Here is a 16,155-nt window from a genome sequence, read left to right on the forward strand (position 1 = left end):
GCCCAGACGACGGAGCCAGCAGCCCAGGACGGAGCCCAGGACGTCGGAGCCGGCAGCCCAGGACGACGGAGCCAGCAGCCCAGGACGGAGCCCAGGACGACGGAGCTGGCAGCCCAGGACAGAGCCCAGGACAACGGAGCCGTTGCACAGGACTCTGTCGTGCTTGCTCAATGAGTGGGAAGCACACAAACATACCCACACTGTGTACTTCCGGGGTGCTACAGTGAAAAGAGGTTGAGCTCTGGCGTCAGAGTGCTTTAAGTGCACGATGTAGCCCAGATTTTTATAAGCCTATGTAACCTGCCAACACCTTAGACTCCTTGCTTTTAACAACACAAACAATGCCAGTCCTTCCAAATGGTTCTCCTGAAAAGAAAGTGAAATTACCAACCAGAAAAGCCCCATGTATGATGACAAATATGAGCGCTCAGGAAGAAACGCTGGTGCCCGGGACTTCTGAAAACAATTTAAGTTCTCTTCCTATCTTCTCTCTAAACTCCCCCACCTCCCCCCAGGACCAAGGGCACATAACGCCCAGCAATATTCCTATTAACTGCGAAAGGCCTCAAATAGCGCCGTCACCTTTTCTATCCATAGAGTGGTCTCTAGCCAGAGAAAGCAAGAACTGTGCGAGTTTAGAGAAACCAGCGGACATTGGTGAATGACTCAAGGCCCTTGGCGACTGAAGAGGCCCTTTCTGTTAAGCTAATGCTCTTTTCCTAACTAATTCCCATATAAAGTCCCCTAGTAAAGGCAACAAAGTGTTTTAAGCCTGGTGCTTACATATCTTTACTTTTATTTCACCAAATGCTTCCTCCAATCCAAATCCACAATGAAAAGTTAAGATAGGTTAATGAGAGAAATCCAAAAAAGTCTTGTATTTCATGAAGACACTTGAATTTTTTTCCTATATTATTATTTGACCATTATAAGAAGTTAACAGGTGTAACACAGTAAGTTAAGCATCACAATAAAAAGTATACTCTGGTCGTAACCGGTTTGGCTCAGTGGATAGAGCGTCGGCCTGTGGACTGAAGGGTCCCGGGTTTGATTCCGGTCAAGGGCATGTACCTTGGTTGTGGGCACATCCCCAGTAGGGGGTGTGCAGGAGGCAGCTGATCGATGTTTCTCTCTCATCAATGTTTCTAACTCTCTATCCCTCTCCCTTCCTCTCTGTAAAAAATCAATAAAATATATATTTTTTAAAAAAGTATACTCTGCAGCATGCAATATTCAAAGTACAACATTCTCTCGATAAGGAAGATTCTACATCATTCTGTCAGATCAGTGTGCTACAATGATAAGGAGCTATATTTTGTAAGTCAACATGTAAACGTAGCCCTTCCTGGCTTTGAACTGCCCGCGGAGTGTGCTTCTGAGAGAAAGGAGGTGCTGACTGCCCGCAACAACCTGAGCCTGTCACAGGGAGGGGTCCGCTGCGTCCTCATCTATTCTATTAGTTACAGCCCAATGTAGTCATGGTAACGGCAACCGGCCAGCATTAGGTAGAGGATCTGTTTACAACTCATTCGGAAACGTTCCTATCATGCTCGTCATTCCCTCGGCCCACTCTGTTGCAGCAGCTCCTGAGCGCACACTGCGCTTCTGGGAGGCTCCCCGATGGGCCCCTGCAGATGCTGGAAGACTTTAGCTCCGCCCCCTTCAGTCTCCCTGCAGCCTGACCCGTCCTGCCCCCTGCAGAAACCACACCTTCCCCCAGCCTGCGGGGACCCAGCACCAAGGGACTGCTGGGTCCTCTTTGTTTTAAATCCCACTAAACCAGAAATGGCTCAATTCACAACCTGTTTCTTAACCACTAATGCTCCTGGCATCATCCACCAAAATTGTTAAGCAGATTCACATGGAAAAATACCTCCCTGATTCTGCAAAGCACAGACGCTTCTTTGAAATAAGCAGCAGCCCTGCCAATCCTTCCAATCCAGGCCCACAGGGAACCCAGAGGCCCGCAGCAAAGGAGCCAAAACACACGCAAGCCTGGGCGGAAGGCAGGCTTTTCCCAGGCTGTCAATGCCCGGGTCCCGCCTCCGCTGGGCCTGCCTGTGGTGCAGAATCAGCAAGCAGCAGCGGATGTGGCCGGGCTTGCTAACTGGTCTCCACTCAGAGACAGGAAAACCAGTGAGTTTCAAACTAAGAAACACGGCGAAAACGCTAAGTTGGTTTTTAATCGAAAGGGCTGGTATCCAGATTCGTAACCAAAGTCAGGAACACGTAGGCCACTAATGTTCCTGAGGGATCGAGAGCAGGGAGGTCACTCGGAAAAGCTGTGTCCTGCCTCCACAACGTGGCTGCTCGACGGACACTTCATGAGGGAGCACCAGGCAGGCCCCATGCAAGCTCCTGGGAACCGTGAGGCTCCCGGCTCACACCCCCCGGAGCAGAGCGCCGGGAGTGTGGACTGTGCCGTGTAGAGCGCTGGCCGGCAACTTTACTTTTCATTTCATGTTATGTTTATTTTAAAAAATGAAAAAGACAAAAAAAGTTATTGCAGCTGAAGTACACAATTAGGGCAAAGATGGAACTAATTAGGCAAGATGCCAGCAAATCTTTAGCTTGAGTTACTTATCAGAAATTGTTTCATAATGAACGAAAAAAAACCCACAATTTAAGAAACACTGGGAATGCACTACTGCTAATTGCATATAAAACAGTATTTTTAGTCCTGGCTGGTTTGGCTCGGTGGATAGAGCGTCAGCCTGCGGACTGAAGGGTCCTGGGTTCGATTCCGGTCAAAGGCACATGCCCGGGTTGTGGGTTCAGTCCCCAGTAGGGGGTGTGCAGGGGGTAACTGATCAATGAGTCTCTCATCATTATTGTTTCTATCTCTCTCCCCCTCTCCCTTCCTCTCTGAAATCAACAAATATATATATGTATATAGAAAGTACTATTTATACATGGTTTGTAAACAACCCTCTTACATAGGAACGCTTCCCATTTGAAAAGCCAGGTATTGCTTATGAAGCTACTCTATTAAAATTTCACTTTTCTTCAAGATTGATTAAACAAAATTAGATCATTAAAAGTCCTTGCGTAAAGAAACTAAAGACAACCTAAATCGTGGGAAGACATCCTATGTTCATTGACGAAAAGAGTATCGCTGAGATGACAATACTCCCCAAACTGAATGCAAATAAAAGTCACAATGAGATGCCACTCACACCCACTAGGTTGTTATTACAAAGAAGGGAGGAGAACGGTGTTGGCGAGGATGTGGAGAAACCAGAACCTTTCTAAATTGCTGGTGGGCCCTAGCTGGTGTGGCTCAGTGGATAGAGCATCGGCCTGCAGACTGAAAGGTCCCAGGTTTGATTCCAGTCAAGGGCATATGCCCAGGTTGCAGGCTCGATCCCCGTTAGGGGGTGTGCAGGAGGCAGCTGATCAATGATTCTCTCTCATCATTGATGTTTCTATCTCTCTCTCTCCCACTCCCTCTCTGAAATCAATAAAAAAAAAACATATTAAAACAAACAAACAAACGAATAAATTGCTGGTGGGAACAACATGTTACCACCACCACGGGAAACAGCAGAGTTCTTCCCAAAGTGACACACATGATCCAGCAATTCCAGTCCGAGGGGCCGAGAAGCGAAAAACCTATGCTCACACGTGACAGGCACACGAACGTTCGTGGCAGCATCAGTCACAAGGAGACGGTGAGCTGTGGCGCCCCCCAGGGATCGGTGCTCAGCATGGAGACAGACGCAGGGCCCATTTCCACAGCAGGAAGGCGCTCTGACAACATCCCGCGAAGGGAAGGAGCCAGACGCAAGGCCACGTGCAGTGTGACTTCGTCGAGAGGACAGGCCCCGAAGAGGCAAGTCCAGGACAGAAGGCAGGCTGGCGGCCACAGGCTGAGAGGACGGAGGGGAGTGGCTGCTCGACTTAACGTGGGACTTTATTTTGGGACGATGAGAAGGCTCTGAAATTCAGTGATCATGGCGGCTGGTAATGCTGTGAACACACCAGAAGCCACTGGATCATATCCTCTAAGTGGTTAAAGTAGAGAATTTTACGTTGTACGCATTTTGCCTCAATTTAAAAAAAACCACAACAATGAACTGAAACTTACACAGCAACATCTGAATTCAAATAACGACTTCAGTCCTTTCAGTATTCTTGTGTCTATATTCTTTTTAAAAAATATATATATTTTATTGATTTTTTACAGAGAGGAAAGGAGAGGGACAGAGAGTTAGAAACATCGATGAGAGAGAAACATGGATCAGCTGCCTCCTGCACATCTCCCACTGGGGATGTGCCTGCAACCCAGGTACATGCCCTTGACCGGAATGAACCTGGGACCCTTGAGTCTGCAGGCCGACGCTCTATCCACTGAGCCAAACCGGTCAGGGCTTGTGTCTACTCTTAAAATCTACATCTAGAAACCGAAAATCAGAGTTTGCAACTGTGCCATTATTAACAGTTACGAGAGAATATTTCAGCTCTGTCTACCACGAAAGGAAGCAAAATAAGAGAGAAAAGTTCACATACTAATCTTGAGAGACAGGCCTGTACTGACCACAGCACTCTCCTGCAAGCAAGCCCACTGGTCTCAGCAAGCTCTCTCCCAGGAGGCACACAGCGACCAGCGGGGTGGGGGCGGGGAGCCGGGAAGGGGGGCAGCGACTCACCAGGCTTTTCCGGCTCCTCGGGGCCCGTGCCCGCAATGCAGCTGCTCTCCAGGCCGTAGGTGGGGTCCACTTTCCCAGAGGCTCGGGCTGCTTCTTGCACTTTCTTGACATGAGCTTCCACCAGTTCCAGGGGCACCTCCTCCCGGACCCGAGAAAACTCCTCTGTTCAGGAACACAAGGGGACGGGGACCTGGTTTCACACAAGCACGTGCTTCACGTACGTCACCAGGACACCCCCCCACACGAGGGTCTTGTGTGCAGTGACCCTTCTGGGGACTCGGTCCATCCTCCCAGGACCACAGGACAAATGAAACACCGCGCACGGTCATAAAAATCTGGTGTGTGTCCTAGTATCTCGCTATATAATAAGACAGATCCTTGAATTTATATCATTAGCAATCAAAACTGCTGTCCAAATTTTATCCACCTGCTTGGCTAGATTGATAATAAGGAAGACAGCAGGCACAGCCACCAGGACGCCAAGGAGAGTTCTGCGGCCCGATGACGGTCTCGTTCCAATTAGTATGGGATCCACGAATGTCACATGACTCCTTTTGCCAGTCACATCAAATTTCAAGTGAATCACAAAATATACTGTAAAAAATACTGACCCCCCATTCTTAATGCTTTTAACTTTAAAACTACTACATTTTAAGTGCTTCAGTCTAAATTGTGATCCTTTAAGTACAACAGCATCGAATGGGTTCTTGTTATGTAAGTAACTGCAACGAATGCAGCCCAGGAGGACATTTAAGGGGCACTGGGTGAGGGAAGCAGGAAGCCACTGTCCGCACGTGCATGCGGTGAGAGGGCTCCGTGGAGTCCGTACCCAGAGCCGCTTTAGCTGCAGCAGATGCCACTCGAGGGTCCACCACCGATGCCAGGAAGGCTACTGTGCTCATGACGGGGTTTCCTGACTGGCTGAAGGGGACCGGCTGGTAAGCCAGGGGCCCCAGGGAGGCGTCCGAGTTCTCCAGGTATGGGTCCTCGATGGGCAGCCGCAGGAAGTGCAGGATGCACTCGTCCTGCGTGCGGCTGCCCACGTGCTCCGACACCTTGTTCCAGTCGTCCTTGTACATTTCCAGGGCCTACGGGGAACAGACAGCCTTCATGTTGTAACAAGGACGTGCTCTGTGACGACACCACAAGCCACAAGCCTGTGACTACTTTCAGATGTTTTTAAAACAACAATGAAGATGGTTTTACTCTACAGTAAAAGGGATGCACGTCGTACAGAAAACCTGTGTGTGATGAATACACACGAGTGTTTACATAGAAAGTCCTGAGGAGCCTATCAGGGAACCAACGCTGAAGGTACTGGAAGGTCACAGGGTAAGAGGGAACAGAAAAGCTCACTTGTGCAATAAAAACAAGTTTAACTGGGGGAAATTAAAGTATTTAAAATAGCACAAAAATGCAATACTAAGGAATAAATACATGAAAGAATGTGTAAAGTCCACAAATTGAGAAAATAAAACTTACTGAGAGAAATCAAAGACCTAAACAGATACTGTGCTCACTGACAAGCAGTCTCAGGACGGTTCGATGTCAATTCTCTCCAAACTGAACTAGATCAACGCAACCCCATTCAAGCTCCAAGCTTTTTTTCGCTAAAAATTTGGAAGCAGTACTAACATGTATGAAGGACACAAACCTCTAGTTTTAAAATTTGTATTTTTCATAGAAAATGCTGAAAAACTTCAATTGAACAACAAAACTAAAAGCCATCTCCCCCAAGAGGGAGGGGGATAGAATGGAAAAAAACCAGAAATACATGGAGAGTCGAGGAATCAATTGGGTAAAAAGAATCTACTCAGTAGCTTCCCAAAGTTCTCTCGAGAGCCGTGACTCCGGGCCTGCAGCAGTGTCTGGAGACATTGCGGTTGACATCACTGGGGCGTTCTACCGGCATCTCCTGGGAAGAGGCCCTGGGGCGGTGGACAACGCACCTGAGAGCCCAGAACGCAAAAGCGATCGGCCACGTGCCAGTGGCGGCCGACTGAAGCCCCTGCTCTAGAACCACAGCACTGTCACCTGACTGCATGCCCCTCAGCTGTTAATTACTGACAAACACACCACACAAAGAGGGTGCTGGTGGAAAACAAAGCTGCCGGAAGCCTTTTATTTCTCTCTATGAGCGCGGACAACACCTGCCGATTCAAGTGTATGTTTAAAAGAAAACCAACCACGGCACAGCGCCACCTGCAGGAGGAAAGGCACTGTGTGTGAAGGACGGGGCTTTGACAAGGCAGGTGAACAGGGGCCGGCCTCTCACCCCTCTCTGTACTCATCCGGCTGGTCCTACACGGAGAGGAGAGGAGGAGCCGTCCTGGGATCAGCTTGCAGAGGGAGAACTGATGTGAGACTGCTGGTGTGGCACAACGAGGTTTCTCTGCAGACCCCAGACTCTAGAAGAACCCCCACAGTCCTGAGCCCTGTTAAATGAACCTCCATGGCAGACAGGACTAGACAAAACAGTCCTGAAATTTAAAAAGAGGCTCAGAAAAGAAGCTCTCTGTATATCACTGATACTGAACGGGCAGATGAGAATAAATTAAAATAGCAGTAAACACCCCAAAAGAAGCAATCTTTTTGGATTTTGATCCAGAGAGCGAGCAGTGGAAAGACTCTTGGAATTGCCCGCCTGCAGAAATCCAGTTGAACAACCACCACCTTGCGCTTGAGTCTGCTGCAGCCGCTGTCCTGTTCCTTGCAGGCAGGGCACTGCTAGCGCCTCTGGCGGTAAACACCCTCACCCGGTCCCACGTCAGCTCCACAGGCCCATCTACACTAACACCGCGCCGTGTCACGTCTGTTCTGTAGCTACGGACAAACGGTCCCTCTTCCGAAATGGCTACTAAACAGGAAACCAAGTCTCCATGTCCTGCCCGTCCGAACAGACCTGACCGCCAAGACCGACGTGTGCAGCACGGTGAGACTCTCCCAAGCCACGAAGAAACCCACAGGGGACTCAGTACACACTAACAGGACGCTGGTTACTCTCACTGTTCACCTGCCCGTGGCTTTCACAAACCAGCAGTGCTGTCCGTCCAGGGCTGGCATCTTCAGCTACTTTGGAGTCTCGGGAAGGAGGCGGGCACACAACCCAAATGCATACAAGCACTGGGGACTCATCCACATGACGAAGTGGGCTGAGTTCAGAAAAACTGGACCTAAATCAAGGCTCAACCTCAAAGGCACGTCTGCTGTCCCCGGCCAGCAATCACTGCTCCGTGAAACCAGGTCCCAGAATGGCCAGGCTTTTCCATTTTGGAGGAAAAGTTAGAAAACTTTAGCAAAGCTCCAATATTTACTTAATGTTGGCACCAGATTTTAAGCAAAAGAAACCCAACCTGGGCCAAAATAACACATACCCAGGCTTGATCTCCTCTACTGAGAGCCAGTGTGCAACCTCCAGGTTTGCTACTTAAACAGTAATTACCCACTAAGCCAGGGGTCCTCAAACTACAGCCCGCGGGCCACGTGCAAATACAAATATTGTATTTGTTCCCGTTTTGTTGTTTTACTTCAAAATAAGATATGTGCAGTGTGCAGAGGAATTTGTTCATAGTTTTTTTTTAAACTATAGTCCGGTCCTCCAACGGTCTGAGGGACAGTGAACTGGCCCGTTTAGAAAGTGTGAGGACCCCTGCACTAAGCTCATTACACAGATGTAAACATTTCAGTCAGTGCCAAGGCCGATGCCAGCGCCAGTCCTGAAACAGCGCTCCCCCGCGCCCCCTCCCCGCACCCTCCTCCCCACGCGCCCCCAGCCGCCAGGCTCCGTGCTCACCTCCAGCAGCAGCAGCGTCTCTTGCTCCGTCCACTCCCGTCCAGCGCTGGCACCTTTACTCTACGAACAAACCAGAGTTACTTCCCGCCTGCGCCTGGCCTGGAGCATGGCTCCCAGCAAGCAGAGCAGCGGGGAGCAGGCCAGGAGCCCGAGCTGCTCGCAGGAAACGCTGACCATTTAGCCGTGTTATTTCTATTCTGATATTTGAAAATCCCCTTTGAAGCTACAAAGGCAGTGGTTGATGTGTCTCACAAGTCAGCTCTACTATTGTAACCACAGCAGATACTGGGTGAAACTCAAGAAGTACTTTTAATCGCTTAATGAAAAGTTTCCAATGAGCCCCTGAACCCCAGGTTGCCTTTCCCATGAGAATCCCTGGCGCCTTACAGTCCATGTGAGCGCTGAAGGCGTAAGAATTAACATTTATCTACTGATTCCTTTTAAAAAAATGTTTCTTATTGATTTGAGAGAGGAAGGGAGAAAGTGAGGGAGAGAAACATCAATGATGAGAGAGAATCATTGATCGGCTGCCTCCCGCACGCCCCCACACCGGGGATCGAGTCCACAACCCGGGCATGTGCTCTGACTGGGAATCGAGCCATGACCTCCTGGTTCCTAGGTCGACACTCAACCACTGAGCCACTCCAGCTGGATGATTCCTATTTTTATTTGCTTCATTCATATTTGTAGGAATGGATATGTGGTATAATTGACATTCTTTTTGCTTAATACTTACTCGAGTGATTAAAAACACTGAAATGCTACTTTAACGAGTTTCAGCTTCTTGGTTAAACACTGTAAGCCTTGTTGAAGCAAGGCCACCAAAAATCTTCATTGCCTCCCAAAAAAGTTGGGCGAGAAATGACATTATTCTTTACCTATAGATGTGACTAATTCAAAATATACATTCTAACATTATCTCTTCTCTGAAAATTCTATTTTGGAGATTACAATTTGACACATGAAAAATATCTGGACAGTCCGTGATGTCCTTGCTGTTGTCTATAAAGTTTCTTGATTTATTTCACGCAGCCTGCAAACACTCTCCATGGTATTCAGTACATACCATTCTGAATTATTTGCAAGCAATGTACTGAAAATACCAGCCCTTTGACGAGAATAAAGAGGACTCTAAGCCCCGCAGAAACCAGGTTCTTGAGGTCCTGCTTTGAGAGAGTTGACGCATGGAGCTGTACCTCACAACACATCGCTCAGGTGCCTGGAGGGTGCCTTTCAGAAAACCAAAGGTTCATCTTTGGATCACCAACATTCGAAGTGACCATGAATCAGATCTGGAGTCCCCAGAGGAACGAAACTCATGAACATTCCATCTTAATTCTGAGGAAGCCACACCCACACAGGGCAGAGCTGCGCCACCTCGGCACGGACGGCATCCGCCGAGGGTCCTCAGCTCATGTCCCCACTCCTCAGCCGCGGACACAGGAGGGTTCTGCCCACCCCCTGGCCCAGTGTTTCTCCTCCTAGAAACTGGCTCACAGCCCTGCTGGTTGGCTCCATGGTCAGAGGTCGGCCCAGACTGAAGGGTCCTCGGTTCGGTTCCAGTCAGGGGCGTGGACCTTGGGTGCAGGCTCGATCCCTAGCGCCAGTCGGGGTTTGTGCAGGAGGCAACCAATCAGTGTGTCTCTCTCACATGGATGTTTCTGTCTCCCCGCTCCCTTCCACTCTCTAAAACAAAACCAAAACAAACTGGCTCACAGAAGAGTACAGAACCTGATCGGGGCCGCGAGGTGTTTGCTGGGGCTTTTGCATATTTTAGAAAATTTCCTTTTGTACTTATTGAGGTAAGATATGCACAATAAAACACACGTATCTTAAGTGCAGAATTTGATGCAATTTTATGCACACATCCATGTACCAACAACTGAAATCAACACCCATTCTTTTACTTTCATCACTGAAGCGTCTTCATAGTTAAAGTGAGTTTCTTATCAACAGCATATGCTTGTTCTTGATTTTTTATCCAATTCGATAATCTACGCTGCTTCACTGGAGCATGAAAACCATTTACAGGCGAAACCGGTTTGGCTCAGTGGATGGAGCGTCGACCTGCGGACTGACGGATCCCGGGTTCGATTCCAGTCAAGGGCATGTACCTTGGTTGCGGGCACATCCCCAGTGGGAGATGTGCAGGAGGCAGCTGATCGATGTTTCTGACTCTCTATCTCTCTCTCCCTTCCTCTCTGTAAAGAATCAATAAAATATATTTAAAACAAAACAAAACCCATTTACAATTGTTATTACTATCTCTGTGGTCAGATGTAAATCTACCATTTTGTTGTTCCTACGCTCTCCGTGTGTTCCTTCTGTTCTCATCTCCTGCCTCCTTGTGAAGTAGCTTTGTTGTGGAGTAGTATTCTATTTTTGTCTGCTTTGATTAGTGATGATGATATTGCTAAATATGTCAATTCTTGCTGTGAAGATGGCGATTTTGTGGAAGATATTGAATATGTAACTTCATTTACTTGCGATTCATAATTTTTTTCCTAAACTGCTGTAAAATCAGCAAAAGTGCCTTGGCAATTTTACCATAGTTCCTAGGATATTAGTTGGCACTCAAAGGGTTAAATAGTTGCTCTGCCCAGCTGATGTAGCTCAGTGGTGAGCACTGACCTATAACCAGAAGGTGGCAGTTCGATTCCTGGTCAGGGCACATGCCCAGGTTGTGGGCTCCATCCCCAGTGTGGGGCGTGCAGGAGGCAGCCGACTGAGTCTCTCTCTCTCTCATTTATATTTCTCTCTCCCTTCCTCTTTGAAATAAACAAATATATATATTTTTAAAATAAATGCTCTAAGATGTATAATAGTCACTCCTAATTTGTCACAATGTACCTTCAAATAATAGTTTAACATCACACATTTAAGAATTTCAACACAATATACTTCTATTTCGCCCTCCTATCCTATGTTAGGTCCTTAATGTCCATGTGCTGTAAACCTAAAGACGTGCTGTTAGCATCGTGAGTAGAAAGAGCCAACTATCAGCTTTAAAAACTAAAAATAAGGGGAGAACGACTTTCACGCTGGCCCACACGTGACCTTCTGGCTCTGTATTCTTCCAGCGACCCAGTCCCCTCCCAAAATGCCTTGTCAAATCACCGCAGTTCACCCTGAACCAGCATTCTCTCTCGAATCATAAATGAGTTTTCCTGCATCTCATGTGCCTCTTGCTCTCCGTTGCGTCTGTGCTGCTGCATCCAGTCTTTCTCTCGTGGTCCTTTAGTTCAATAATCTAACCTGCCCGAGGTTCATTGTCCCTGCTGTTTGCTCTATTCAGTCTATTAAACTCATGTGTTAATTTCAGGTATATATATATATATATTACATCCCCCACTGGGGAAGCGCGCGCAACCCAAGTACATGCCCTTGACCGGAATCGAACCCGGGACCCTTCAGTCCGCAGGCCGACGCTCTATCCACTGAGCCAAACCGGTTTCGGCGGTATATTTTTATATTATACAATATTCATTTGACTCCTTTTGTATATTCCAATTCTCAGTTGAAATTCTCATTTGGTCCTCTATTGTATTTAACATATTAATCACAGTTATTTTTAAATACTTGTAACTACGCAGAAAAACGGTAAAAGTGACTGTTCTTTACAAAATGCCATCAGATGAGTAGAAAGCTCACTCCTTACACTTTAGACAGTAAATTAAGCTTCTTCTGGGAATGACATTTCATAGAAGGCAGGAGGACAAAGAGGACGTGCTGGGTTGTGTCAGTGTCTGTCTAGGAAAAAAATCCTTACCTTTGCCAAGGTTTTTTTGGAGTAAATGTCAGTACGGAGACCAAAGTTCTGCAGATCAATCGGTTTTTCCTTGTTCTTCTCGGGAAAACTTAACATCTGCTGAGCAGCAGGAACCTATGAGTCACAGAGAAGACAAAGAGCCGCATCACCTCTACGAAGCCCAGGGCGCATCGGCTCAGCACAGGAGACCGGCTGCCCTCTGAGGTCCCACCCGAGACCCAGCCCTGGACCCTCCTCACAGACCTCCAGTCCAGTCTGCCCTCCCTTGGCTGGAGCCCAAGAGAGAGTGGAAGGGAGGGGGGAGGCAGAGAGAGAGAAATATCAGTGAGAGAGAGACAGCACCTGGCTGCCTCCCACAGGAGCCCTGGCCAGGCCCGGGCATTGCACTGAGCCTGCAACCAAGTGGTATTTCAGCTCCAGGCCCAGATACGTGGGGAAACCAGCCACGGGAGGCCTCAGGACCAGCTGCACTGGACGGTGACCCCCCTGCCCTGGTGCCGCCGGCCCACAGTGGAGACCACACCCTGAGAGGACACACCTGGGAAGCTGCTGCACATCCTACTGAGATCTTCCCCTGGGAGCTGCCCTACAACCTCTGACCTTAAAGCCCTTGGGATGGGGGGGGGGGCAGCCAGGGAGAGATCAATGGGGGGAAAGGAGACATATGTAATGCTTTCAACAATAAAGAATTTAAATTAAAAAAACAGCCACCACCCTTAGGATGGAGGACCCAGCTCGCGCTCCCTCCAGGGTGCAGCCCCCACCACCACCGCACATCACCATTAGCTTCTTCCTCCCAAGCCCACAGGCCCTTCCTCCCTTTACCTCTAGACCAGTGGTTCTCAACCTTCCTAATGCCGCGATCCTTTATTACAGTTCCTCATGTTGTGGTGACCCCCGATTTCATTGTTACAAACGAAATATAATTAAAGCATGGTGATTAATCACAAAAACAATATGTAATTATATGTGTGTTTTCTGATGGTCTTAGGCGACTGCTGTGAAAGGGTCGTTCGACCCCCAAAGGGGTCGCGACCCACAGGTTGAGAACCACTGGCCTAGACCTTGTTTGCTAAGCCCGTTGCTTCTAGGAACTACTTTTCCTGCCTCTGTGATCTGCCCAATAAACATACTCTGTTAAGGGGACAGAAGTTTTTGAAGAATGGTTCAGCCCTGACCGATCTGGCTCAGTGGACAGAGCGTCGGCCTGCAGACTGAAGGGTCCCAGGTTCAATACCGGTCAAGGGCACATGCCTCGGTTGCAGGCTTGATCCCCAGTAGGGGGCGTGCAGGAAGCAGCCGATCCATGATTCTCTCTCATCATTGATGTTTCTATCTCTCTCTCCCTCTCCCTTCCTCTCAGTATGTTTTTTAAAAAAGAATGTTTTAATAGTGGAACCTAATAAAACAACCACTACTGGTAGAGACTCTACAAAAAAATAAATACTAACACTTTCACACCCTTTTCTAGCAAAATGTTAATACCTAAGAAACACTTTCCTGTCTCTATTAAGTCACAGAAAAAATGAGAACACGTTTTCCTAAACACGCTGCCTGTGCTCAGACTGACAACACTTTCAAGAACGTGTGCGAACGTCCCCTTTCCAAACGTTCCGAAGGGGAAGGAGTTTTAAGCCGCGTCAACAGCTTTACACAACCTGCTGTTTAATGTGTGTCTTCGAGGGCGGAGGGTGAGGGACTCGTGAGTCGGAGAGAATGTGCCCCGCGTGGCGGAGAGGACAGAGCCCTGGGATTCGGGGGAGCGTTTCCTTCCCACTGAGCGATGCTGGACTCACACTCACAACAGAGAAAAGCAAACAGCAGCGAGCAGCTGAAAAGAGCGCCATCACGCACTGGAGGCGGGTGATGGTGATGGTGATGCCTGAAGATGAAATTCCAGGAGGAGGCTGCTCCCTGAAGAGGGCAGAACGCACGTACCTGAGGGGATCGAAGGTGTAGAGGCACCAGCCCAGAGGGGGTGTCAGCCAGCACGTTGAAGTGGGGCGTAGGCGGGGGTCCCATCGCCATGGGCCGGCTTTCCGGGTCCACTTGGTAGTTAACAAGGCCCCACTGCTCTAGGAAGGCGTGGACCCTGGAGAAGCAAGCTCCGCGTTACAGCTGGAGAACATGCTTTCCATTTAAAAACAAACAAACAAGCGAGCATCTTCCCCAGGTGGTGCACCATGAGACGTCGTTGGCCATTCTGGTTTATGGCGGGAGGAGGGTCTCCAGGCACCGCAGGCCGGGCACAGAGCCTCATCTCCCATCAGCCATGAGGGCGAAGCGAACACTCGGCGAGACCTGGGCGGGACTCACACACCAGTCGGGCAGACCGAGGCACAGAGCTTACCCGCTCCCCCACAGCCCACTCGCCACCCGGGGCATCTTACAATTTGACTCTAAAATAAAAGATCATAAAATTCCAAAGCATCACCAATATTCAGCCCGAGTGAAAGACAGGACACTGGGCTGTTCTTATCCGGCAAGGAAACACCGGTCCCTTGATCGGACCTCAGGCAGCAGGTCTAGTCAGGGAGCCTGCAGGGAAGAGGCGAGGCGGCAGGCGTGTACCTCATCACAGCACACACGTCGCCAGTCAAGTTCCTCCGACAAGCGGTGCTGGTCAGATATTCTTGGGGGTTCAGGCGATATGTGTCAATCATAAAATTTCGATAAGCCAAGTATCTAAAAAGCAATGGCAAAATTCTTAGAGCGGACACACATCCTTTCAGAAACAATAACACAGAACGAAAAATCTGCATATTCCTCACAACTAAATAAAACAAAAAGTTTAAAGGACACTCCAGCCAGTAAGTGACACTGAGTATTTAGTCAACCAGTGTAACAGGGTAGGGCCCCTAATACGCAGAACAGCTCCTCACGAACATGAGGAAGTAACACGGATACAAGCTGGGTCAGCGGTGAATGGAGAGCCGCCTGCAGCCTCCCTAGCGGACGGCCCCGGGCCCACAGGTTCCCACCCGAAGGTGGAAAGGACCGTTTCCGATTCACAGTTCTGGCCGACTCTACAGACCAAACTCTCGGACACAAGGGGCTGACGGCAGGGGTCCAGCACGTCCGTGATTTCGCCTCCGCGGGAGCCTGGGGGCCACCGTGCTGTCTCCAGCGCCGACTGCGAGGCCGGGCCTGGTGCTGAGCACCCCCTGCCCTCCTCACTCAGCCCGGGGAGGGGCACGCGCCAGCGCCCACGTTCAGGAGACAGAGGCACCAGGCGGCACAGGTCTGTCTCGGGCCTCAGCCCGGGGAGGGGCAGGCTGGCTCCAGCGCGGACGTGTGCTGCGTCTCATCTCTACGCTTTCCTCGAGCCCCGCGTGGCCTTTGCTCTGACCTGGCTGTACACCTGCCTGACAGTTTCTCCGGCAACGAGGAGAAGCCATGAGGCCAAACTCAGAGGTAACACAGAACATTTCTCTTTAAAGAGAGAAAAACAGATTGGGGGTCAGAGGAGAGTCCACAACGTGCCCAAGCATTTCCGCCACAAAATAAAGTGAGAGTGCGAAGAAGCTGGAGACCTAGCAACAGTTCTTGCAGCAGAAGTCAGACCAAAGCCGGCAGCCGGGGTCAGCTGCAGGCGAGCAGGAAGGCGCTGCTCCAGCAGGGCCTGTGGCAGCACCGGGGCCAGCGCAGCCTGGAGGCGAGTCCACAGTTAAACGGACTGACGTGCTAAAGGTGCGTCTCAGCAGGAGACTCCCAAGGCCCCTAAGAACTTACAAATGCCGGCAACTCGCCAGTCAGGTGGCAGCACGGACCACGACTGGACAGAGGAAGGAAGTATTAGGACACTCAGGGTCGATCGTGGCAAATCCGACTCTGGCTCCAAATGACCCAACAGTGTTTACAGCTGGAAGACTGTGTTTCTCTCTGCCTCAAACCGCCCTGCACAGGCTCCCCCAGCCCACACTCATGATCCCATCCTCCCCCTA

At 49.5% G+C, this 16,155-nt stretch overlaps 1 protein-coding gene across 1 annotated transcript in view; it reads right to left on the bottom strand.

The window, feature by feature from the left end:
- SMARCC1 (SWI/SNF related, matrix associated, actin dependent regulator of chromatin, subfamily c, member 1) overlaps positions 1-16,155 on the bottom strand; it is an 89,056-nt gene that overhangs the window by 36,502 nt on the left and 36,399 nt on the right. Inside the window, 6 exon segments of the mRNA XM_015568261.1 lie at positions 4,650-4,811; positions 5,479-5,737; positions 8,443-8,502; positions 12,212-12,325; positions 14,150-14,303; positions 14,783-14,896. Coding sequence (XP_015423747.1) covers positions 4,650-4,811; positions 5,479-5,737; positions 8,443-8,502; positions 12,212-12,325; positions 14,150-14,303; positions 14,783-14,896 — 863 coding nt within the window.

The sequence above is a fragment of the Myotis davidii genome, unplaced genomic scaffold (genome assembly GCF_000327345.1).
Source record: "Myotis davidii unplaced genomic scaffold, ASM32734v1 scaffold663, whole genome shotgun sequence".
Taxonomy (NCBI): Eukaryota; Metazoa; Chordata; class Mammalia; order Chiroptera; family Vespertilionidae; genus Myotis; species Myotis davidii.